Consider the following 25,799-nt stretch of genomic DNA (forward strand, 5'->3'; position numbering starts at 1 on the left):
TCAACATATTCATCAATGACCTGGATGAGGGGATAGAGTGCACCCTCAGCAAGTTTGCTGATGACACCAAGCTGGGTGGGGTGGCTGACACACCGGAAGGCTGTGCCGCCATACAGAGAGACCTGGACAGGTTGGAGATCTGGGCAGAGAGAAACCTTATGAAGTTCAACAAGGGCAAGTGTAGGGTGCTGCACCTGGGGAGGAACAACCCCATGCACCAGTACAGGTTGGGTGCTGACCTGCTGGAGAGCAGCTCTGTGGAAAGAGACCTGGGAGTCCTGGTGGACAACAGGATGACCATGAGCCAGCAATGTGCCCTTGTGGCCAAGAAGGCCAATGGCATCCTGGGGTGCATCAAGAAGAGCGTGGCCAGCAGGTCAAGGGAGGTCATCCTCCCCCTCTACTCTGCCTTGGTGAGGCCGCACCTGGAGCACTGTGTCCAGTTCTGGGCTCCCCGGTTCAAGAGGGACGGGGAACTGCTGGAAAGGGTGCAGCGGAGGGCTACAAAGATGATTAGGGGACTGGAACACCTCTCTTATGAGGAAAGGCTGAGGGATTTGGGTCTCTTCAGTCTGGAAAAAAGACGTCTGAGGGGTGACCTTATCAACGCTTATAAATACTTAAAGGGTGGGTGTCAGGACGATGGGGCGAGGCTCTTTTCAGTGGTGCCCGGGGACAGGACAAGAGGCAATGGGCACAAACTTGAGCATAGGAAATTCCACCTAAACATGAGGAGGAACTTCTTTACCCTGAGGGTGGCAGAGCACTGGAACAGGCTGCCCAGAGAGGTGGTGGAGTCTCCAACTCTGGAGACATTCAAAACCCACCTGGACGTGTTCCTGTGTTACCTGCTCTAGGTGACCCTGCTCTGGCAGGGGGGTTGGACTAGATGATCTCCAGAGGTCCCTTCCAACCCTATGATTCTATGATTCTATGATGAGGAATAGAACTTGATTTCCCCGCAGTTGAGAAACTGAAGATGAAGCAGTAAAGGCAGAAACCAGAAACGCAAATTGCTGCTTACAACAGGAAAAGAAAGGAATGTGCAAAATGACACTAATGAGGTACTTTATCTAGGCTCACGTCAACAAATTTTATTTATTATTAAATTACCTTTTCAGCTCTGAAAACATTTTAAAGCGAGCAACAGTCAACGATACCTGAAATAACAGCAGGAAATGTACGTGCGATGCACAGCCTGCTCAGAATCCCCGTTTCCTTCAATGAGCTCAGAGGCAAAAGGTGCTGGGTACATAAAGGGGTACCCTCTATATAAGGTGAGTGAGAGGAATGGTTGTTGCGTGAAACGGGGCCAAGCGGTTTTGGCAGAAGATAAACCCCCTTGCGTTCTAACACTCCTCACCGAGGCGGGAGGCCAGGTGCGGCTGGGTTTAAATTCTGAGTGATGCCCAATTCAGCACTATCAGTCCAATCGCGTTTAATATGTATTAAACTACTACGATTTGGATACACTAGTAGTGGGCTGCACCTTCAGTCTAGTCGTGCTCCTGAACTAGCACGGCCTCTCTCAAGTTTTGGTCGCGTTCAGTGAGAAAGCGGAACGACCAGCTACTGAAACAGTGCAGTTTATTTAAACAACAGATATACAGGTTCTTTAGGATTGCCGGTGATAAATACACTGTCTGCAAAGCACGTGCAAATAAAGATATTGCTAAGTATACAAACGCGCGACAAAATTACAAACGATACAGCCTGGCTATAAATGTAGGGTAGAGATTCTCTAGAGAAATTTCTAAGTCCCCGAGAAAGCGCTCGGTGTAATCGAAGTCTTACCCAAAGGCGTCCCTATGGGGGGGAAGAAAGGCTCAGCCCGTCGACTGCCTTCACTGGAAATCAGCGGTGGAATTCTTCGCGATGGTGTCTTCCCTGACATCCCCTCTCTCTTGGGCTATTTTTATATTATTTTTTTATCTTCAAAGTGGAGTTTGAGTGACTTTAGTCATACGTACTTTTATTATGATTAATGTATTCAAGGAGGAGCGTTCACACCTCGGGGGCGGATAGCCTCCGGGATGGAGGTGTGTTTTGGTACATTGTGGTGAGCAAAGTTCGCACAAAAGGACAGCATTTCATCAACATTTGACGAAATGTTGGCTCGGGTAGCGTGTAGGCCGCTTATCAGTTCCGTAGTACCGTCTTGTCCCCATATCTGCTATTTGTCACAAGGGAAGGCCACGGAACAAGCGTGTTCCGTTCCATCCCTCGTGTAGTTTCACGAACAACCTTGTACAGGGAATCACAGATGTGGCATTCGTCGCGTGCTAGCTGCGGCTGTATTCTACCTCAGAAGCCTCTTGATTTTATGACTTTCCTTCATGTGTGAACAATGCTGTATTTTTGTATTCTTGGCCAATTTAGTAATTATTCCACAATGGTATTTTCTGTAGCATTGTGACACAGCTTTTTGCCCTCAACAGCAGAACTCGGCAGCGTCTCTGAGCTCTGGTGAAGGAAGTTTCAACTGCTTGGGCAGGTCTAATTTCTAGCTGAGGGAAGAGCAAGCAAGGCACGGTCAAAAGTTCATGATGAGTTCCAGGTTATGCATTTTTCCCCCCCAAGTTTTTATCTCTGTAAAGTTTCTGTCTGCTTCAGCGTATTCGTGAGGAAACCGACAGGTCAGAGCTGCAGAGGAAACAAACACCGTGGAATCACGGCAAGGGCACAGTTGCAAGAGCAAAGAAATCAAGTGCATTTAAAGACATGTGGTAATTAGTTGAATATTTTTGCTTTTTAAAGTTTAGCACAGAAATAAAAGTTTCCTGCAGGTAAACAGAGAAGGCCATTCCCAACTTCCTGTTAAAAACAACCCTCCACCAGAAAACCACCCACCTCCAAGATTTCAGCTTCGCTTTCTTGACTAACTGTCCCTTCTGAGCACACAGTATTAATAATTTCTCTCCTTAGAGCAATTGGCTTACGCTGCTCAGCATAGAATCATAGGATCACAGAATCTCCACGGTTGGAAAGGACCTTTGAGATCATCGAGTCCAACCATACACACAGAAAAAACCCCTGCAGTCTCTGCCACTAGAGCATGCCCTGAAGTGCCACATCTGGTCGTTTCTTAAACTCCTCTAGGGCTGGTGACTCAACCCCCTCCCTGGGCAGGCTGTTCCAGTGCCTGACCGCTCTTTCGGTAAAGTCATTCTTCCTGATATCTAACCTAAACCTCCCCTGCCGCAGCTTCAGCCCATTTCCTCTGGGCCTGTCGTTATTCACCTGGGAGAAGAGGCCAACCCCCACCTCTCTGCACCCTCCTTTCAGGGAGCTGTAGAGGGCAATGAGGTCTCCCCTCAGCCTCCTCTTCTCCAAGCTCAACATGCCCAGCTCCCTCAGCTTCTCCTCAGATGCCCTGGTCTCCAGACCCCTCACCAGCCTGGTCGCTCTCCCCTGGACACGCTCCAGCACCTCAATGTCCCTCTTGTACAGCGGGGCCCAGAGCTGAACACAGCACTCGAGGTGAGGCCTCACCAGTGCCGAGTACAGAGGCACCATCACTTCCCTATTCCTGCTGGCCACGCTATTCCTGATACAAGCCACAACGCTGTTGGCCTTCTTGGCCACCCGGGCACACTGCTGGCTCGTGTTAAGCTGGCTCCGCCAGCACCCCCAGGTCCTTTTCTGCCGGGCAGCTTTCCAGCCACTCTGCCCCGAGCCTGTAGCGTTGCTTGGGGTTGTTGTGACCGAAATGCAGGACCCGGCACGTGGCCTTATTAAACCTCATACGGTTGGCCTTGGCCCATGGATCCAGCCTGTCCAGGTCCCTCTGGAGAGCCTTCCTACCCTCCAGCAGATCAACACTCCCACCTGGTTTGGTGTCGTCTGCAAACTGACTGAGGGTGCACTCAATCCCCTCATCCAGATCATTGGTAAAGATATTAAACAAAACCAGCCCCAAAACTGAGCCCTGAGGGACACCACTGGTGGTGTCCAACTCTCTGGGCATGGCCATCCAGCCAGTTTTTAACCCAGCGAAGGGTACACTTGCCTATGCCATGATTCGCCAGCTTCTCCAGGAGAAGGCTGTGGGGGATGGTGTCAAAGGCCTTACCAAAGTCCAGACAGACAACGTCCACAGCCTTCCCCGCATCCAGAAGGTGGCTCACATGGTCATAGGAAGAGATCAGGTTGGTTCAGCAGGACCTCCCTTTCCTAGAGCCATGCTGGCTGGCCCTGACCCCTTGGCTGCCCTGCACTTGCCGTGAGAGCTCACTCAAGATGATCCTCTCCATGATCTTCCCTGGTACTGAGGTCAGGCCGACAGGCCTCTAGTTCCCCGGATCCTCCTTCCGACCCTTCTTGTAGATGGGCATCACATTAGCCACCCTCCACTCATCTGGCACCTGCGCTGTTGACCAGGATAGTTGATAACTGATGGAGAGGGGCTTGGTGAGCTCTCCCGCCAGCTCCCTGAGTACTCTTGGGTGAAGCCCATCTGGCCCCATCGACTTGTGTGCGTCTAGGTGCAGAAGCAGATCACTGACTGCTTCCTCCTGGATTATGGGTGGGCTGTTCTGCTCCCCATCCTTATCTCCCAGCTCAGGAGGCTCTGAGCACCCTGGGGACAGCTGGTCTGACTGTTGAAGACGGAGGCAAAGAAGCCATTAAGGATCTCAGCCTTCTCCTCGTCGTTGGTTGCAACTTCTCCCCCCCGCCTCCCCTGCATCCAGTAAGGAATGGAGATTCTCCCTGGCTTTCTTTTTGTTGATGTATTTATAAAAGCTTTTTTTGTTGTCCTTAATGGTAGTGGCCAAGTTGAGCTCCAGCTGGGCTTTTGCCTTCCTAATTTTCTCTCTGTATAACCTAACGAGATCTCTGTGGTCCTCCTGAGTTGCCTGTCCCTTCTTCCAAAGGTGGTAAACCCTCCTTTTATTCCTAAGTCCCAGCAGAAGTTCCTTATTCATCCAGGCTGGCCATTTTCCCCGCCCTTTAGACTTGCGACGCTTGGGGACAGCCTGCTCCTGGGCCTTTAAGATTTCCTTCTTGAAGAGCGTCCAGCCTTCCTGGACCCCTTTGCCCTTCAGGACAAAGTCCTGAGTCCCCCAAGGGACTCTCTCAACCAGTGTCCTGAACAAGTCAAAGTCCGCCCTCCGGAAGTCCAAGGTGGAGGTTTTGCTAACCCCCCTCCTTACATCGCTACGAATTGAAAACGTGACCATTTCATGATCACTAAACCCCAGACGACCTCCGACCACCACATCTCCCACTAGTCCTTCTCTCTTTGTGAGCAGTAGGTCTAGCGAGACACCTCCCCTGGGAGGCTCCCCTACCAGTTGTGTCAGGGAGTTCTCTTCCATGCACTCGAGGAACCTCCGAGCCTGCCTGCTCTCTGCTGTGTTGTATTTCCAGCAGATACCCGGCAGGTTGAAGTCCCCAACCAGAACAAGGGCTGGCGATGGCGAGACTTCAGCCAGCCGCTTACAGAAGACTTCATCTGTCTCCTCATGCTCGTTGGGTGGTCTGTAGCATACTCCCAGCACAACATCTCCCTTATTTGCCTTCCCCTTCGTCCTTACCCATAAACACTCGACTTTACCATCACTGGAATCTAGCTCCACACAATCAAAACATTCCCTAATGACCAGAGCCACACCCCCGCCTCTCCCTCCTTGCCTGGCCCTTCTGAAGAGCTTATAGCCATCCATCGCAGCATGCCAGTCGTGACAGTCATCCCACCACGTTTCCGTGATGGCCGCTACCTCATAGCTGTCCTGCTGCACAACGGCTTCCAGCTCATCCCGTTTGTTGCCCATGCTGCATGCATTCGCGTAGACGCACTTGAGCTGGGCTACCGACTTCACCCCCACCCTTGGCCCTTTATCCCTAGGCTCGTTACTAGCGGGCCTGGTTTTATAGAATCACAGAATCATAGAATTGTTGAGGTTGGAAGGGACCTTTAAGATCATCGAGTCCAACCTTTAGCCTACCCTGACAAGAGCCACTTCTAAACCATGTCCCTCAGTGCCCCATCTACCCTTTTTTTAAACACCTCCAGGGATGGTGAATCCACCACCTCCCTGGGCAGCCTATTCCAATGCTTAATAACCCTTTCAGTGAAAAAATGTCTCCTAATATCTAATCTAAACCTCCCCTGACGTAACTTGAACCCGTTTCCCCTCGTCCTATCACTTGTCACCAGGGAGAAGAGGTCAGCCCCCATCTCTCTACAACCTCCTTTCAGGTAGTTGTAGAGGCTGATAAGGTCTCCCCTCAGCCTCCTCTTCTCCAGGCTAAACAACCCCAGCTCCCTCAGTCGTTCTTCATAAGGTTTGTCCTCCAGACCCCTCACCAGCTTTGTAGCCCTTCTCTGGACACGCTCGAACATCTCAATGTCCCTCTTGTAGCGAGGGGCCCAAAACTGAACGCAGTACTCGAGGTGGGGCCTCACCAGTGCCGAGTACAGGGGGATGATCACTTCCCTAGTCCGGCTCACCACACTATTCCTGATATCCCCTTCCCCCTTCGTTTCTAGTTTAAAGCCCCGTCCGTGAGCCTTGCTAACTCTCGGCCTAGTGCCCTTTTCCCCTTTCGGGATCGGCTTTTCCCATTCTTAGCGAGCAGGCCCGGCGTCCTGCAGATCAAGCTGTGATCACAGAACCCAAAGCCCTGCTCGTAGCACCAGTTTCGGAGCCAGGTGTTGATCTGTCCGATTTTCTTGTTTGCCCATTCGTCAGTCCCCAAAACAGGAGGGACAGAGGAGAACACAGTTTGTGCTCCCGAAGCCTTGACGAGCCGTCCCAAGGCCCTGAGATCTTTCTCCATTGCCCTCGGACTTCTGCTCTCCAGCTCCTCACCGTCTGCCTGTACGATCAAAAGAGGGTAATAATCGGAGGGACGTTTCAGGCCAGGAAGCTTCCCGGCGGTATCCCTACCACGGGCCCCAGGGAGGCAGCAGACCTCCCTGTGGGAAGGGTCCGGCCTGCATACGGGACCCTCCGTTCCCCTCAGAATGGACCCCCCTACGACTGTTGCCCTCCTCCTGCTCTTCACAGCAGCAGTCTTAATGCGTGGAGCTGGCTGCTTTGGCGACTCCCCGGATGGGGCTCTATCAGCATCCTTAGTTCCCTCACGGTCCGTCTCCAGAGGCCCGTAGCTGTTCTGTACGGGCCCCTGGGGGGGCATGGGGGGTCTGGAGGGGACCTCCTGCTGCCCCCAGCAGGTACCCGCTTCCATTCCCCGCCTCCATTCCCGCCCTCCTCTCCTAGTTCCCCTCCTTCTGCCTGGTGACAAGAGGGCAGGGGATCATGACCTACAGGCAAGACGTAAGGAGCGCAATGCCCGTCTGTCCTGTTGAGTGTCAATGGGTACATGTGACAACAGTTGCATTTCGATTAGGTGAAAAAGGGATAACGAAAAGCAAAAATTCCTGCTGAAACAAACTGCTGGTTAATCATCTGAAGTATAATCCACCAACTGGTTTTTTTTTATTTTTGCACAGAAAACGTACGTACTTGTTACCTAAAAGCACAAGAATATTTCCAGGGCGGGGAAAGTATCCACACCGGCAGCAGGAGGAGCCGGGCAGGACTCTGGCGAGAGGGTGGCGTTATGGGCACCTCGGCAGCGTGCAGCCACCGCAATGTCCCCAGCCCTGAGACACCGCCAGAGAGCTCGCAGGGATGGGCCTTGTCGTATTTACTTGGATTGAGGCAATTTTAACTACACTTGGTACGTGGGGGTTTTTTAATTACCTGACGCTTGATCCAAGGTACAGGCTTGTCAAAATTACTCCCCTGGGAACACAAACCCTAAGGATAAAGACGTGTCCGCAACGCGGTAGGGCTGTAGCGCGTGTCAGTGTTGAGTAGCGCGGCCCATTGTACCTTTGCAGGAACGACAGCGAAGGGTCAGCACCTGCAGGTGGGAAGTTCCTCTGGGTTGTTCATCTCACAGTACCTTCGGCTTTTTCAGAAGCAATGCATTTCGCATTTCTAGCGGTCACACAACCCCCGCCCCCCCCGCCTTAATTCACGCCACAGCATCCCCCTGCTCTCAGAAGTGTCACCTGGGGAGACATCAGTGAAAGGACCGGGTCTGTTCCCAGCAAGCCGCAACCGTGAGACAGACAAATCCTGAGCAGCAGCAGCATTAGCCCGCCTTACAGTGCCTCCCAAACAAATCTATCCCATTGAGCTGTCCCTCCAGCCCTCCTTTTTCATGCCTTTTCAGTTACTTCTGACAAAAATAAGCAAGGTGCCTTAATTTACAGATGGTTGTTTTGCAGCCATGTCTTGACTTTCTCCAAATTTCTATCCATCCATTGTATGTTGTCTTCAATGGTTTCGATAGCTTGCTGGACACAGCGAAGCCGTGCGCTTTTTTCATCCAGAGAACTGAAGAATTCTTTCACCTGTTGACAAAAATGTGAAAGAACAGTCGATGAAGAGGCGGCCACCTCTCAGTTGTGCAGGAAGACCAGAAGAAACTTGTGATCCTCGAACCTGGCCTTGGCTCTGCCCCGCCTCCCTTCCTCCCTGCTCCCCGGCCCGCCATCCCAAGAAGAGTTTTTTGAAAAGGTTTCGTAGCGGCTCGATCTCACAAGCCCGGCAAGATCACATTTCGAATTCGACCATAAAAAAACGCAGCTGCGGGAGCTGTCGTCTGGTTCCTGCTCGTTCAATAAACCCGTGTGGCCGTTTCAGCCGTGGCAGCTGCAGTGTTTCAGCGCAGACGTCACCAGGGAGACTGAGCGTCCCCTGCTCTGCCCGGTGGCTGCTCTGCTCCCAAACACACCTTCCCCCGAAGCTCGGCCGGGTGCTCCTGCTGGTACGGGCGGGACAACGGTGTGGGACAGACAAGAGACCGTGCGGCTGTTACTAGAGTGGCTCAAGGAGAGCCACTGACCTTTGCCTGCCGGCAGCTCCAGACCATTTGGAGGCGCAGCAGAAGCGTAAGTGTTGATGGCAAAGCACTTTCGGAAGTTTTCCCTACACAGGGACGTCTGCACCTCCTTTCATTTTGCTAAAAAAACCCCCTCCAACCTCCTCCAGTGCTTGGGGAAGCCGCTGCTCTCATCCTTGAAGCACTTGGGAAGGCAGCCACTGGAAACCTGGAGGCTGCTTCTGCTCCTTGAATTCACTGCATTCCCCGCGGCTGCTGCAAGTATTGGCAGCTGCCTCTTTCACTTTTTTCTTTTTTTTTTTCTCTTGTTTTTTTCCCCAAGGAGGCAGTCCTGATCACAAGGCTCAGGCTTGAGCTGGCCTTAATGGCAGACGCTTTTAAAAGATACAGTGACTGTACATGCTGTACAAATTAAAGACATCATTTTCTGATAATTTACCTTGATGAGTGTGATACAAGACGCAAATACTTGTACAAAGTACCACAGAGACACAAATAGGATACAAGGAAGGGAGCTGCTGGATTTTCTCCCTCAGCCTCAGAGCGACTTTGCCTGGATTCAGAGACTCGTGCCTGAGTCCCACGGATCCCCAGGGAGACACAGCCCCATTTCTGGGTAGGACACGGAAATGTCCCTGCAGCCCCTGCCACTGGCCAAGAGGCTGCTAGTGACAGACCGGGAGAGTCCGCTCAGATTTAAAATGAAGACTGAAGACCGTATTCTATATTCTCTCCTTTTATATTTAATATGGTTGCATTACTTAGGCCTGTGTTTTGCCGTAAAGCAGAAAAGTCTAAACTGGCAACAAAAATTGCAGCTTCTGAAAAGGCATTGTCAGGAATGCCATTATATCTGCACGTGGGCCAGTCTGGGTTTTTTACCATCGACAGGGACTGTGGATTAAGTCGACAAAATCATTATCCTCTGTGACACCCAGGAGCGCGGAGAATTTTCCCCAGAATAGAGGATACAGAACAGCGGTGTATTTCTCACTGGCCTTCAGCATTTGTCTTCTGTACAATCAGTGAACAGACCTACCGGTTTTTTCTCCCTGTTCTCCAGAGTCGGCAGAAAAAACAGAGGCAGGTAAAGCACGAACGGCAGACAAACGTTGACACGCTGCACCCAGGCCCGCTGCTTAAACAAAGAACATCCTCCTCCTGGGCATTGGCTTAATGCTCTCCCTTCAGTAACCTAACTCATCACCAACACCATCGTTTCGCAAGGAAAACGCGGGGTCTTATCCTGACGCTTCATAACTGGCCGTGCTTTTACCATGTTAAGATTTAATCCCAATTTTAATTTCAGCTATACTACAGCTATGTTTTAAAACCAGAATCTGAATGGCTCACCTGTGCAAGCTGTGACCTTGTAGAGTACCGACTTGTCACTCCAGTGACGATGGTGGCTATGGAATTCGAACCGAGTTCAAATCTGGCAAAAAGAACCACCGATACTCAGAAAATGCCTATTTTTGGAGCCAGTAGAGTTTTAAAGTATAACTGGATAGAGAGAGCAGTAAAACAACTTCTGTTCCTTACTTTTCTACGAATTTCTCCCAATTTGCTTTCAAAAACGTCCAAGCCAGATGATAGCCGGATGGGTTTTTGGAAACAAATACAATAATATGTGGAAGATCCTGAGTTCTTACGATGTCACCACGCAGACCTTGATCCATTAACCTAAGAATCAACAGCAGAGACAGAAGTTGTTTAGACCAGGAGATAAACCTGGCAAATTACTCATTTGGTACCGAGTTTTTGGTTGGAAGTTCCCTTTTCTAAAGGTCCCGACGCGTCATTTCTGCCGGGTCACTTCCGACTTCTCACAACAAACTCCTCGGCCACATCCATCTTTCCCATCGCTGTTATTTTCACAGTTACAGCTACTTGGCAGACCTGTATTCTAAATACCAAGCATAAAATCAGGGCTACAGTTTGCTCCTACTCGAAATCTCCAAATTAATGACAGCCCATCCGCCCCCTGAAAGAAAGGTATTTGTTCTACGCTACGTGCCAGTGGAAAATTCGGACCTGCAAGTGCTGCCCAGGACTAAGGTGACCGAACAGCAATGCAACGCAGAGAATAAATAATGACATTACAGAAGAGCTAAAGCACGTCTCCAGTGATACGGGGACACAGCTCCATCGGTGTCGCATGCTGTCACCCCCATCAAACGGCGGAAGTCACAAAACGCGTGGTTTGCAGTTAACACCTGAAAACCTCAGTGGTGCTCAGCTCGCTTAAAAGCAGGAAACCTCAAATTTTTATAAGAAACGCACAGCATGTGTGCCTGTAATCACAGTCACTAGTAAGGTAAATGAAGAAGTGTCTATCAAGCACAGATCAGGTATCTTGCATTTTGTCCTAATTTGCTGCTGCAAATTCTGAGCGCGTTGACTCCTGGCACCAGAACACAGAAATGAGAAGGTGCAGCCACTTCCTCTGACCATATTACCCCTACAAAGCATTTGATACGCCATGAAATGCAAAAGCTCTGAAACGAGACTCTGAATAATTCTATTTCCCGTTTCAATGGTCGTAAAGTTTCTCCAAACACCTTGCTCTTCCTGTGTGACTACTTACCACTGAAGCTTGTCCTTACTTCTGCTGAGGCTGAGAGCCCATTCGATGTCGTCTCTCTCCACGCTGAAGGAGTGCAGTCTGTATTTACTGAGCAGGAAATCCCAGCCTTCGGATGTTTGCGCTCCGACAGCATACACTGCTGCCTTCACATCTGCTGGCAAGCTACAACAAGTTGAAGACCACGTTACTCTCCACGGCATACTTAGGACCACAGGTAGAGACATAACCACGTCACCGTCGCACGTCCACTCGCACGGCGGACAACGTATTCAAAAATACTGGTCCCTGGGGGGTATCAGACAGGGACCCCTGCAGCTGTGAAACACTTAAGCGTATCAGGCTGTATCTCGGTGTTGCTCCTGCCTTGGAAACGACTCCCAGAAATTCTGGACTCATCCTTTTTTTTTTTTTTGTCCTTTCATGGCTATGGCCAGTGAGATACCGATACGGTCCCCTTTGGCCTGCCCAGGACAATCTCTCAGAGGTACTTTGGAGGGTGTTTTAGGGAGTTCTTCCACCATGAGGAGAAACAAACATCAGGTGAAGTTCATGAACAGTAGGGAACTGGTTTTACAGCGGCTATAGGTCACTCTCCAGACATGTAAATCGGGGAATACATGTTATCTTCGCTTTCCAGAACATCTTTACCAAGCCAAGTTGTGGAGTTCCACATGATGTATGTGCTAGTTTGGGCACATATTATGCACCAAACTGCGAAGGCGCTGGGAACGTGAAGTCTAAGTTACAAAACCATGAAGGCTCAACTTCAGCGCCCAGAAAGGACTGAAGTTTAGCTCTTTTTGTAAATTAACTCTACTGGTATTAAACAGAGTATCAGAAAAGGCAGTAATAGTTACAGAACAGACCTCAAGGTCCCGTTGGATTTCTGCCATTCTGTAAAATATCCTTTGGCTTTGTCCACACACGGCTGGTACCTGTGCACGCAGGCGAACAGCAGCAGCGAGCGCCTAAGAAATCTCTCAGACACTGAGCCTTCATCGCTCCAAGACTGCTCGTCAATCAGGTCTTTAAACAGATTGACTATATACTCCTAAGACACGGAAACAACACAGATATATTTTAAAGTGCGTTTTATAGGGTACAGGCACAGTTAGAACATTCTCGATTTTTAAAACCTTACCTTTAACTGTTTCTCTGTACCATCCGTATCCCTCCTCTCCACGAGCCTGTATATAGGAATCAGCTCGCTCATACCCTGGAGTACAGGCATGATTTGTCTTTCGTGTTTCAGGTACAAACTCAAATCAAAAGCTTTGGAAATCGACAATTTGTTTACGCTAAGGAAGCAGACGACAGGGGATAAAACAAGTTATAATTAAAACGTAAAAGCAAAAGCAAAAACTTAAAAGCAAAAGCAAACTTAAAAACTTAAAAGCAATTTTTTTGAGGAAAACTATACAAATAGGAATGCCTTAAGAGTATTTTCAAATCTCTTTTTAACTCTGCTTTTGGAAGTGAAATGTTGCTCAGCAGCTACCCAAGCTATGAAACCTAACCTTTAACCTTTGAACTAAGAAACGGACTGTAAGAGAATGACCTCGGAAGACCGACCTTTTCCCCGCCTCTCTCACGCGCCGAGGTTATCCCAGCAGAGCCTCTCCCTCCTGCCCTCTCCCACTATTGCTTTTGCTCTGCAAACCACACACGTACAGAAGGAATCCCACCACTGAGATGACCTCCTCGGCAAAACACCCTTCCAGCTCAACATGTAGGTATTTGGCCTGCAGTAAGCCTCGAAGCTACAACGCCAACCGCTCCTTCACTGTCTTTACCTGACTCGGCAAACTCTCTCCTACCCCTGCCAGACACCTCTCAACGGTTTCTTCCAAGAGCAAATAGAGAACACCCAAGAGGTCTTTGCTCACTCCCCCTGCTCGTTTGTTCATCCTTCTGTGAATCCTTTTCTTCGGACTCCTTTCCATGTCAGCTCCCTGCACACGCTCTCATTTTGTCCTTATTCACCCGTCTCTTCTGCCTCAAAATACAAGTATGCTCTAGTCACCCATCACAAAATGAACTCTGCTTAACTCAATTTGCATCTCTAGCTGTCCCTTCCTCCTTCCCTCTCGAAGCTCCTCGAACGTGCTGAAAATCTCGCTTCACTCTCCTCTTTCCAAACGAGAAAGACCTTTCCTCTGCTGTCCAAATGAAAATCGCAACTAGGCCTGCTGACATCCCCTTCAGCTGCCAGCTCAAATTCATACGATCTTAATTATCGCCCGTCTCCCTGCCGCTGCCCTCTTTCTCAAACACCGGGAGCTCAGACCGGGAATTACTTCGGCCGGTTCCTTAGTTCTCTGAGCTGCGCACAAATGTTGGCAAAGCGCCTCTAGGACACAGCCTTTCCTAATGCATCCCCGGGAACCAAGATTAACCCCGATCAGAATCACATCACGTCTGTATGACTGTAACAGCCTTGTTTCTAAACAACAAATGGCACCGGGATCTTTCCAGGTGCAAAACCATTATCCTAGTCCTTCACGCTTCACGCTTCACACTGGCATCCTTCCCTTAGCCAACAACAAATATTGAACACAACATGTTTCGCTAAATAGGGTTAGATAAATCCACTGCAACCGAGAAAAATCCTGGGCTTACACTGCTGTAAGCAGGAAAAGAATACGCTCTCCACCTACTTAACAGATTTAAGGAATACTACGTACTTATCGGCACTTCCTTCCCCAGTAGTATACATGCAGAAACACAGAGTTTGTATTTTCTTCAGACTTGGGCAGAAGGCCATACCTCACGAGCTGGAATACGTTGTTAACCAGACTGGCTCTGTCGTTGCTGCTAATTGCTGTGTGGTTCTCTTTCAAAAGGTTAATCAGGCGATCCCATCCGTCATCTTCGTAGTGCACAATGTAATACCCATTCATGTCCACGTTGAATTTAACCCACTCCACCTCTTCCGGGAGGATAATGACATCTGGAAACGAAAATGGAACTCCTTTTTTTTTTCTTATTGATTCAAACACATCCTCATACTACACCCAATGACAGCGTTATTCTCATTTCAGGCATTTAAAGAACACAGGAACACGGTTTCTAAATACATCAACAGATTGATGTCGTGGTATTATGGGGCTGACAAAAAATTGCTTCTCCGGTACCAGTAGTTCCAGTTCCCCGGTCCGAAAAAAACTGTGCAAAACTAAAAGGCTTGCAAACAAACGTTGAATACACTAATCTCCTATTTCGTCAAAGAAATTACCTGCTTTAGTTGTCATCAAAAATCTCTCCACCGTGTCAGATTTACTGGTAATGTAGGTTAGAGGAACGTGCCACGAGTACCTATTGCAAAACAGAAGTGCTTTGTTTAATGAAAGAACTTCACAAAAGCTTCTCCAACTTGTCCCAGTCCAACCGCTGAGTAATACCTTTGCCCGCGCGGTAACGGCAACGCGCTGCACTCGCACCTCTGCGCTCAGCGCAGAGCCAGAGGCACCTAGCCAGCTTTCGTTTTGTTTGCTTGGGGGATGACTGACACTGAAGCCGCAACACTACAAACTTTCCAGCCTGGTCCCGCTGGCACGTCTCCAGTGTGGGCTCGCCCAGAGGCGCAGACACTGCAGCTCTGCAGCTCTGTCACCACCGTGGCCAGGCGTGCGGGGTCCAAGGACAGGAGTGCTACCGATCCCGAGCTACACCGGGAAAGCCTCCCAGCCAAACAGCTCAGGGAGCGCTCCTCGAGAAGCAATAGTGAGAGCTCTTACTGGACATCGCTGCCTGCCATAGGACAGTATTTCGGTTTGTGTGCTGAGATTGCCCCGTTTCGTTTACCCTGTGGACAAGGCAGCGTCTACTCCCTTCACGTAGCGCTCCTGCTGCAGGTGGACGTTCTTCCCTCTCACTGTGACAGTTACCAGGGGAAAGCCTTTTTGCAGCGTCCAGGTGTCCATCATTGCCCTCACGTCAGGAGGTTCTCTGTTAGTCCAGTGCTGGTTTTTAGTGAGGGAAAAAGACAACACGGAGGAAGAGGAAGAAGACAGGAGTACACTGACAGTGAAACAGAAGCGGGTATGTCAGAACTCTAAAAGGCCCTCGGTATTGGTAAGCTCTACATAGGTGCGGTTAGACTGGATGACATCTCCAGCTGTTTATTTTGTGGGCGGTCTCATATAGTTAATGACATCTCATTAAGTTCTGCTGCTTTGCAGTCAGCCCTGGGCACAGGAGTAGGATTTCTGTCCGACGTCAGAGAAAACAGATCTCCCGTGGAACTGAGGAAACTTTACGCTCCCTAGGACCGTGCTCAAGCGGTAAAGGATGCTTTTGGAAGGGGCACGGATCAATGCCACGGCACGGAACAGTAACATCAGAGGGCACAGACACGTGCCAAACTCCTAAGCACTGGCAGGTGGAAAACCAGATACTTACTGCACTTGAAGATGACTGTTGGCTGCTTCTGCAAAAACCATCACCTGGTAGTCCATTTTTATCGTTACCTATTGTAGGGCAAATCTGAAAGGAAAAAACCCCAAAGTTTTGGGTCATCTCGCTTTGATGTCATAATCGTAAGTACTGGCCACAGTCCTCAGTAATATATTAGAGACAAAACACCAGAAGTTAGGAAATTTGAAAAAAAAAAAAGAGAATAAGGAATACTTGCATTTGTCATGCTGTTCCACAAATCTTCATTTTTTGTATTCTGATAGCTGTATTTCTGCAGGTACTGGACAAGTCCAGCTTTAAACACATCAGCAGTCAGGTAGTCCCTCAGCATATTTAATACGCAAGATCCCTGAAAAAAAGAGTCACAAAGTGTTTACACAACTACCCCTTTAGCTGGCAAGGTGCTTGTTTCAGAAGAGTTCCAGCATACCACTAATCTACATAGCAGTTCACTTTTCTATGTCCCTCTGAATAAAAAAATACTCAGCTTTTATGCATATTGAAACAGTACTTTGGTCTTTTTGTGACGACGGCTCTTAAAAATATCACCGATTGAGCAAGTGATGTTATTGGTTTTTTTAATTACTATACATGCCAGCACCACACGATGCTCCAGTGAAAAACACTCCTTGGGTTAAGACCCTAAAAAAGTGGGTTAAGACTAAATTGATACAGAACAGGCAGAAGAAGCAAAGGCTTCCTCATTTGAGAAATCGAAAACGCAACTGCCCTTTGAATCCACCCAGGTGTTTCCAACAAGGCATTATTCCAGTCATAAAACACTTAACACCGTGACTCAGGGACATCTTGTATGTAGGGGTAAAATCAGTAAAATGCAATTGACTAGTACAAGCAGCACAACTGAAATCAGCAGCAGTTATGCACTTTACCTTCTCATAGGAAACGCTATCAAACATTTCTAAAATTTGAGCTGGATCTTCCACAGAAGTAGATATAGCGTGTGAGGAATTTAAGGCATCCACTGCCATGGCATCAAAACATCTCCGTAAGAAATAGTCTTCCTGATGGGAGGCAAAACCAAATATTACTACTAAATTTTGCTCGGTGACTACTGAATCCCTACGTGTTCACTTCTCAGTCCATTCCCCGTGATCTTTTAAGCCACACAAAGGAAAGAAGACTCAGCTTCCTTTTTATTCCAGAGCATAAAAATAACCTCCAACCAGTAGTACAGACAGCCAAGTGACTTCTGGTGTTTTAAACTAACTTAAATAGTTGAGCTAGTGAGACTTCAAAATAACTCCAAAAAGACACCTGCACATTCCAACAGTTTGATGACAGAGTGGTCAGTAAGCGTAAAAAAAAATTAAAAAAAAATTTAAAAAAAAGAAAAAAAAGGAAAAATGTGAATTTCCCTATTATCGTAGCCACTTAGGCTATGGCAAAATTCTGCCCAGATGCACCGTCCATCTGACTTCGGCAGAAAATGTCACGTATCGGGCCTCTGCTAGAGCTAGTGGAAGGATTTTGGTGTTTTCAAATCTGACCCTCTTTGAAGAAATCAGACAAAAGAATTTCTTTACATTTTTGGAAGTCTAAGTCTCTTCAAAAAAAGAATACGTTTGCACCGCAATCGTTGACTTCCGTCATCAGTTCACAAAAACATTTACATGTAGTTAAATCGATATTCCTATCCTTCCCAGTTAACGTCAGATCATCCTATCAAACAGAAATTTAAAAGTGGTTCACAGCACTAATCTGTTTCATCTTTGTCCTTAGTCAGTAGTGGATTTAGAAGGCAGTTATAAAACAAGAATACAGTAACGGCTGCTTACAACTCTCAGTTCTGGATGGGTAACGCTGACTGAGACGAACTCCATAAACTTCGCAAACCCTTCATTTAACCACAGGTCATTCCACCACTCCATGGTAACAAGGTTGCCAAACCACTGGGGGAAAAAAAAAGGACTTCTGACATTAAATACACAATTTCTCACAAAGGTTGCATTGCATTGAGAGGGCTGGCAGATGTTCTTGCTAGACCACTCTCCATCGTCTTTGCAAGGTCATGGGGAACAGGAGAGGTGCCTGAGGACTGGAGGAAGGCTGACATCGCTCCAATCTTTAAAAAAGGCAAGATGGAGGAGCCAGGGAACTACAGACCGGTTAGTCTCACCTCTGTCCCCGGGAAGGTAATGGAGCGACTCATTCTGGATGTCATCTCCAAACACGTTGAGGAACAGGAAGTCATTGGAAGTGGTCAACATGGATTTACCAAGGGCAAATCATGCCTGACCAATCTGATAGCTTTCTGTGATGTTATAACGGGTTGGCTGGATGAGGGGAGAGCCGTAGATGTCATCTACCTTGACCTTAGCAAGGCTTTTGACACTGTCTCCCACAACATCCTCATTAGGAAGCTGAGGAAGTATGGGCTAGACGAGGTGACAGTGAGGTGGATCGAGAGCTGGCTGTGCGACAGAGCTCAGAGGGTTGTGATCAGCGGCACAGAGTCCAGTTGGAGGCCTGTAACCAGTGGTGTCTCCCAGGGGTCAATACTCGGTCCAATTTTGTTCAGTATATTCACTAATGACCTGGATGATGGGACAGAGTGTATCCTCAGCAAGTTCGCTGATGATACCAAACTGGGAGGGGTGGCTGACACTCCGGGGGGCCGTGCTGCCATCCAGCGTGACCTGGACAGGCTGGAGAGCTGGGCAGAGAAGAACCTAATGAGGTTCAACAAAAGCAAGTGTAGGGTCCTCCACCTGGGGAGGAAGAATGCTAAGCACCAGTATAGGTTAGGGGTGGACCTGCTGGGAAGTAGTTCTGAGGAGAAGGATCTGGGGGTCCTGGTAGACAGTAAATTATCCACAAGCCAACAATGTGCCCTTGTTGCCAAAAAGGCCAATGGAATCCTGGGCTGCATAGGGAAGAGTGTGGCCAGCGGGTCGAAGGAGGTCATTCTCCCCCTCTACTCTGCACTGGTGAGGCCACAGCTGGAATACTGCGTCCAGTTTTGGGCTCCCCGGTTCAAGAGGGACAGGGAACTACTGGAGCAGGTCCAGCGTAGGGCACCTAAGATGATTGAGGGACTGGAGCATCTCCCTTACGAGGAAAGGCTGAGAGAGCTGGGACTCTTTAGCCTGGAGAAGAGAAGGCCGAGGGGAGACCTTATTAGGCCTTAGAGGGCATATAAGTATCTAAAGGGTGGGTTGAAGGAGGATGGTGCCAGACTCTTTTCATTGGTTCCCAGTGATAGCACGAGGGGCAACGGGCACAAGTTAGAACACAGGAATTCCCGTTCAAATACACGGAAAAACTTCTTTACGGTGAGGGTGACAGAGCACTGGAACAGGCTGCCCAGGGAGGGTGCGGAGTCCCCTTCTCTGGAGATTTTCAAGACCCGCCTGGCTGCAGCCCTGAGGGATGTGCTCGGGGCAACCCTGCTTTGGCAGGGGGGTGGGACTAGATGATCTCTAGAGGTCCCGTCCAACTCTGAAGTTTCTGTGATTCTGTGATTTATGAAGTTGCATTTATGGTATGTTATTGACCGCTACGGAACCTTTTGCTAGTGATACAGCTTGCTCTGGCCTCTTCCCATTGCACTCTCCTTTTAGCAGTAATACAGCAAAACATGGGCTTCTACTCACATTCCACTCACAAGAAACCTTGCACAGAAACCCCGTTTGGCAGGGAAGCCGCGTATGAAATGGCGCACCTTTCCAAACTTCCATGTTCCCATTTTGGCGGCCTAAAATTAATTTCAAGGGCTGTCAGTGGTGCAAAGGCCCCACAGTGCTGGAGCTGCTGGACTGAACGCAATTGTACCTCCAGCCCTGCGCGTCGGTGCAGCCTGCCAGCACTCCTTCCCCAAAAGCAGTCCTCCTCGTTCACAGACGAGCCCTCAAGCAGAGGCCGCTTTTTTCAGCTTCCAGCTCCAAGATCCTCCTCCCCGCACAGCATCCATCAACCCTGACCCCTCTGCAGGCCCTTCTGAACTCCTTATTCTTCCCCAGATCTCACCTGATGAGCCAGCTCATGGGCTATTATCATAGTAATCTGAAGTTTAGAAGACGCCGAGGACTTTTCAGGGTCATACAACAATGCGGATTCCCGGTATGTGGTCAATCCCCAGTTTTCCATAGCACCAGACTGAAAATCAGGAAGAGCTGCTAAATCTAGAAAAAAACATTAAAATACTACTGGTATCGTTTTCCTCAATAAAGAACTCGCTTACCTGCTCCTCCCACTTCATGACTGCTCCCACATAAGCACAGGTATCACACACACTTCTAAAGGCTCTCTTTAATGTAATTGCAAAAACATACTTTCAAAAAAAGCTCTACACAGAAGACAAGGATCTTCAGCTCCCAGTGGAGCTTTTCCTCAAGTTCTGTCAAGCGGACACTTACTCCAAAAGCTTCTGAGCCAATCTGGGCCCTGTCTTAATACTCTAAATTTCTGGTTTTGTGGTATTTTACTGTCGGTGCTTAATAATGTTCTTGAATGCATGAAATTATTTAACACTTACCTTGTTTCGGTAAAGGATATGGAATGCTGAAGTAATCCTCATAGAAGTCTAAAAGTTTCACCGCAGCATCCAACGCGTAATCAGCTTGCTTGATCTTGTCTGGCACCGTATACACAGAAATCTACGGCAGACAAGCAGGCAGCACTTCAACCCCAACATCAGAAGCTTACAGAAGTTGCTCTTTACCACAGTTACTTCGATGACCATAAAAAGGGACACTAGAGCACACGCCTATCACGTCTCGTACAGGGGCTACTGAAACATTTGCAGAAAAACATTATCGGAATTAGGAAAACAAGTGTTAAAACTCACCCACGAGAACCACCACACCCCTCCAAAGACTTCTACTATTTCCAGCCCTACCACGATAGAGTCACTCAACTGACACAGGTCTCCATTAGTGCTGATACTCCATGAAAACTGGAGTTCATTTGTCTTTAATTATACAATCTTAGATGAAACAAGCTGTCACCGATGCATGGAACTGTCTAAGAAGTAAGCCCGTTACCAAAAACCCGTGAAACTCACAAAGCCCAGAATGCAAATTGATCACCCAAGTACAGAATCAATTCCTTTCTCTCTTTTCCCTCCTGCAAAACGTCGAGACATATAAATCAGATGATCTAACTGCAAAGTAAAACATTATGTATTCATACAGACTTAAATACAAAAAAGCTCTTAGAAAATGGGACAGAGTTACCTTAACTCCGCGACTGGTTATTTTGCTGACGGATTTAAAGTCCGAAACGATAAAGGCCACGAGGTACGTACTCATCTTGACAGTGGTATCAAAATGGTCCTCAACAAGCCAGGGAGTTAGATTCACAGACTTCACCTAAAAAACGAGCACAGCGCATCACCCAGTGTACTACCTGCGAGGACCCTGGCACCAACAGCTGCTGTCTTTCTTCTCACTTTACAGATACTGCATTTTAAAGATAGATACTACGTTACAGTTTAAAGCTATTACATTAGTTTACAAAGACATACTGGAAAAAAGCCATCCCCATGCCCACCCTTCCCCACAGCGAGAACGGAACTGCGCATACGTATAGACATAGGGGCACTTCCATTCAGAAGCGTTACTTACTTCTACACCGGTAAAACCAGAAAAACAAAAACGCTGTTGAGCCCACCGATGGAATTAATCTCTGCTCACGCCGATGGAATTAATTAATCTCACATTGATGGAATTAATCTCACACAACTTTAGCTGATCAGCAGCTGTATAAATCTCAGCAGCCGTTGTTACATGCGAGAGAAGCGAGCTCCTCCAAATCGTGACTCAGCTACCTCGGGTGTGTGGTTTCGCATAAAATGAGGCACTGTTGGAGGTATCCATTTCCCCTCTTGGTTACAGAGAGCCCTAGCTGACCAACTTGACCGGCAACACGTTTAGCCCCACTGAACTGTAACACTGCCACTCACTCCTTAGTCATTTTTTTATCTGTTTCTCTACAAAAGAATTGATTTTTGTTATACCAACTTTCCAGACTTTTCATTTTTGAAAGGTACTTGGGTGAGGGGTGGGAAGTGCTGTTCCCTCGTATAAAGGTTAGTTTCCTTGCAAACCAGCAACTAATAGAACAGAAGAACTTACGGAGAATCTCTTACGCCCAAAGGAAGATCCAATGTACAAAACACAGTTAAGCCCATATATGCACACGTATTTATAATCGCAAACAATATCTGTAGCTACTACACGTACAGCACTTTCACTCTGAGATGTTTTTTCAGAAGTCCAAAGGTTATTTTTTTTTTCACAGAGAAAGTCCTGTTTATCTGACAATTAAGTTAAGACACATGAATCATGTATTTATTCACACACATTTCATCACTCATCTTAAAATCTAAGATCAACATGGAAAGCATTGTGTGAGTAAAAGAAAGATTTTGGAGGCTGCGCTGTGCTGATCATTCTCACACTTCTGCTGAGAAGCAGGAACCCATACGATGCATTATTTTCTTCATTCTGTTTTAACCTTGTGTCAAGACTACCAGCAATAGCACACACACGCTAATGGGAAGGGAAGGGGAGGAGAGGGGAGGGGAAGGGGAGGAGAGGGGAGGGAAAGGGAGGGGAGGGGAGGGAAAGGGAGGGGAGGGGAGGGGAGGGGAGGGAAGCTTGGAAAGGACCTTTAAAGGCCATCTAGTCCAACCCCCCTGCCATGAGCAGGGACCTCTTCAACTAGGTCAGGTTGCTCAGAGCCCTGCCCAGCATGGCCTGGAATGTCTCCAGGGATGGGGTGTCTACCACGCCCCTGGGCAACCTGGGCCAGTGTCTCACCAAACATGTTCAGGTCATCATTCCCAATAAAAGCAACTGCCTGAATATTCTGTTCTCCTTTTGCTTTTGTGTTTCAAAGACCATCAGTCAACAGCACATCATTAAAAGTATCCACCTACAATTGGCATATTGGACAGCGCAAGGTGCTTTGGTTCCCTCCTGATCTTAATTGAGAACCTGGCTTTGAAGGCTGGTTCATCAAAACATGGGAAGGCCATTCGCGCAGCTGTCGGCTCAAACTGTGTTGCTGCAAGCACTCTAAGTGGGGGGAAAAAAAAGGGTTACGGTCAAACACCTTCATAGACACAGCGATGTCTGAAAACAGAGTAATTTCACATTTACACAGTAACTACAGGTACTACCAAAAGCTTCTGCATATCACAGAATCATAGAATAGCAGAATGTTTAGAGTTGGAGGGGACCTTAAAGGCCACCCAGTGGCACCCCCTGCCCTGGGCAGGGACACCTCCCACCAGCCCAGGTTGCTCCAAGCCCCGGCCAACCTGGCCTTGAACCCCTCCAGGGATGGGGCAGCCACAGCTTCTCCGGGCAACCTGGGCCAGGGGCTCACCACCCTCACAGCCAAGAACTTCTTCCTCAGATCTCACCTAAATCTCCCCTCTTCCAGTTTAAACCTGCTCCTTCTTGTCCCGTGGCTCCCCTCCCTGCTCCAGAGTCCTTCCCCAGCTTTCCTGGAGCCCCTTGAGGGACTGGAAGGGGCTGGAAGGTCTCCCCGGAGCCTTCTCTTCTCCAGGCTGAACGCCCCCAGCTCTCTCAGCCTGTCCCCACAGCAGAGGGGCTCCAGCCCTCCAAAAAGGGTTACCTGAGTTCTCCTTCCCGGGTCCTGTAGGTGCTTTTATAAAAGCCATGGAAGGACTCGGAGAGATTTGCCCGGTACTGGATGCGGAGGGTGTAGTTGTGCCCAGCCCGCAGGGGCTCAGCGGTGAGGAGTGCCACCTGCTCCAGGGCCTGCTGCTCCACCACCCGCGCCTCCTGCGCCGGGCGGCCGTGGCCAGCCTCGACGGTGGCCCTGGCGATCCTCAGGTGCTTGCTGTGCAGGACTACCGCGCTGGTCTGCCAGGTGACTGTAACCTCGATGGCGGCGCTGCCGGCGAAGGTCAGGGTGGTGAGGTTGGGATGGATGACGAGGTGGTAACGCAGTGGGACAACATCCTTGGGGAGTCTCACCCCCTGCCAGGGGAAGGGCGTGCTGTCACCGCCGAGAGCCAGAGCCGCGCTCAGCAGCCCCACCAGCCCCGCCGCCACGGCCAGCGACGGCCATGGGGGCGGCCCGGCCCGCCGCCGCGGCGCCATTTTACACCCGCCGCCTGAGGGAGCCGGGAAGGAACGGCGGGAATTCCCCCGCTGGGCACAGCCCTGGGGCGCGTGGCGCGGCACCGCACCGCACCGCACCGCGCCGCGCCGCAGCCCCGGCAGCCCCCAGACCGCCTGCCGCGGCCGCCGGCCCCCGGCGCCGCCGCTGCCGCCCGTCGCGATGGCGGGAGGCAAAGCGAAAGCGAAAGCGAAAGCGGGGGGCCGGGCACTCCGCGCTGCCCGCCCCGGCCCGGCCTCCGCCGCGGGTGGCTGATGCCGGCGCCGCCGGGGAAGGGGAGTGGCTGAGGCGCTGCGGGTCGGTTACTGAACGGGAGCCGCCTGGGGAGAGGCTGAGGCGCGCTGGAGGCGGAGACACCCGTAGGGGACCTGCTCTGCCGGGCCCCCCCTCGCACCCCTGCGGAGCCCCGCCGCCCCCGACAGCTGGAGGGACTGCATTGGATCCCGCTTGCGGCCCCGGGGAGCCCTGCTGTTCCCCAGGCAGCTGGAGGGGCTCTGCCGGGCCCCGCGGGGAGCCCCGCGGCTCCCCAGGCCCCACGGGGCCTTCCGTGGGGCCCTGCGAGGCCGGGAGAAGCCCTGGGGCTCTTGGCGGGGACTGCTTGGCCCAGCTCGTGCATCAAGAGGAGTGTGGCCAGCAGGTGGAGGGAGGTCATCCTTCCCCTCTAATCTGCCTTGCTGAGGCCACATCTGGAGCGCCGTGTCCAGTTCTGGGCTCCCCGGTTCAGAAAGGACGGGGAACTGCTGGAGAGAGTGCAGCAGAGACCTACCAAGATGCTGAGGGCACTGGAGCACCTCTCTGATGAGGAAAGGCTGAGGGATTTGGGTCTCTTCAGTCTGGAATAAAGACGGCCGAGGGGGGAATCTCATCAACACTTACAAATACTGAAAGGGGGGGTGTCAGGAGGATGGGGCCAGGCTCTTCTCAGTGGGGCCGGGGACAGGACAAGAGGTAAAGGAAACAAACTTGAGCATAGCAAGTTCCACCTAAACGTGAGGAGGAACTTCTTCACTTTGAGGGTGGCAGAGCCCTGGCACAGGCTGCCCAGAGAGGTGTGGAGCCTCTGCTCTGGAGATACTCCAAACCAGCCTGGAGACGCCATCCTGTGCCACCTGCTGTGGGTGACCCTGCTCTGGCAGGGGTTGGACTGGGTGATCTCCAGAGGCCCCTGCCGACCCCGGCCAGTCTGGGATTCTGGGATTGCAGCCCTCTCAGCAGAACAGAGCAAGCATCACTAGCAGGTACATTTTTGTGTCATTTATCTCAACACAACAAATTACATTGATGGAGCTGCGTGACCTGACACTAATAAACATTTGGGCTTTTATGCAGAGAATCACGCGGGACTGAGGTGCTGCTGCCACAGTCCAGGAGACCCCGGCCAGGCCCAGGGACGCCACACAGGGCTCACACGCGCCATCGCAACAGTGTTCCTTCTGTCGCCCGAACCACCGCCACTCACTCGTGTATCAGACCTGTCAACCAAAATCCTAACTGCAGTTTTTCAGCAAAACAGTAACTTCGTTTCTGAAAATCCTTGTGATTATGTCTTCATCTTTTGAATGGTTCCTGCACAGTGGGAGCCCACAAGTTAAGTTTGGTCCCTGTTAACTGCGGCAGAGCTTTGAAAACCAAAGGAAAGGGGGAAAAACAACTGTAGGCGGACCTTCATCAGACTGTGAGGGCCTTCATGAAGCATCATGGACAAGTATTTTACAGGTTTTTTAAAAGACATTCTATTCAGTTTTAATACACCAATGCTTTTTTAATTAGTTGTAGGGTTTCTTTTGTCTTTCAATAGCTATTCAGGTAACATTAGGAA

The 25,799-nt window shown here is 49.7% G+C and overlaps 1 protein-coding gene across 3 annotated transcripts; it reads right to left on the minus strand.

Moving 5' to 3' along the window:
- Positions 1–1,559: 1,559 nt before the first annotated feature.
- LOC134508424 (endoplasmic reticulum aminopeptidase 1-like) lies at positions 1,560–24,176 on the minus strand. Of its 3 annotated transcripts, none has more exons than XM_063320070.1 (19): positions 23,471–24,176; positions 22,767–22,905; positions 21,061–21,195; positions 20,361–20,481; positions 19,853–20,007; positions 17,662–17,775; positions 16,756–16,887; positions 16,083–16,214; positions 15,851–15,934; positions 15,254–15,411; positions 14,685–14,764; positions 14,216–14,399; positions 12,591–12,747; positions 12,385–12,500; positions 11,450–11,611; positions 10,405–10,545; positions 10,216–10,297; positions 8,229–8,371; positions 1,560–2,643 (listed from the first exon to the last, which is right to left on the minus strand). In XM_063320070.1, the coding sequence occupies exons 1-19, from the start codon at positions 23,959–23,961 to the stop codon at positions 2,610–2,612; spliced, it is 2,760 nt and encodes a 919-aa protein (XP_063176140.1). In that variant the 5' UTR covers positions 23,962–24,176; the 3' UTR covers positions 1,560–2,609. The 3 variants fall into 3 exon arrangements, with proteins under 3 accessions (XP_063176140.1, XP_063176139.1, XP_063176141.1); XM_063320069.1 differs by having other exon boundaries at positions 1,561–2,643; positions 12,316–12,500; XM_063320071.1 differs by lacking the exons at positions 1,560–2,643; positions 8,229–8,371 and adding an exon at positions 8,784–9,914 and having other exon boundaries at positions 12,316–12,500.
- Positions 24,177–25,799: the final 1,623 nt, after the last annotated feature.

The sequence above is a fragment of the Chroicocephalus ridibundus genome, chromosome Z (assembly GCF_963924245.1).
Source record: "Chroicocephalus ridibundus chromosome Z, bChrRid1.1, whole genome shotgun sequence".
Classification (NCBI taxonomy): Eukaryota; Metazoa; Chordata; class Aves; order Charadriiformes; family Laridae; genus Chroicocephalus; species Chroicocephalus ridibundus.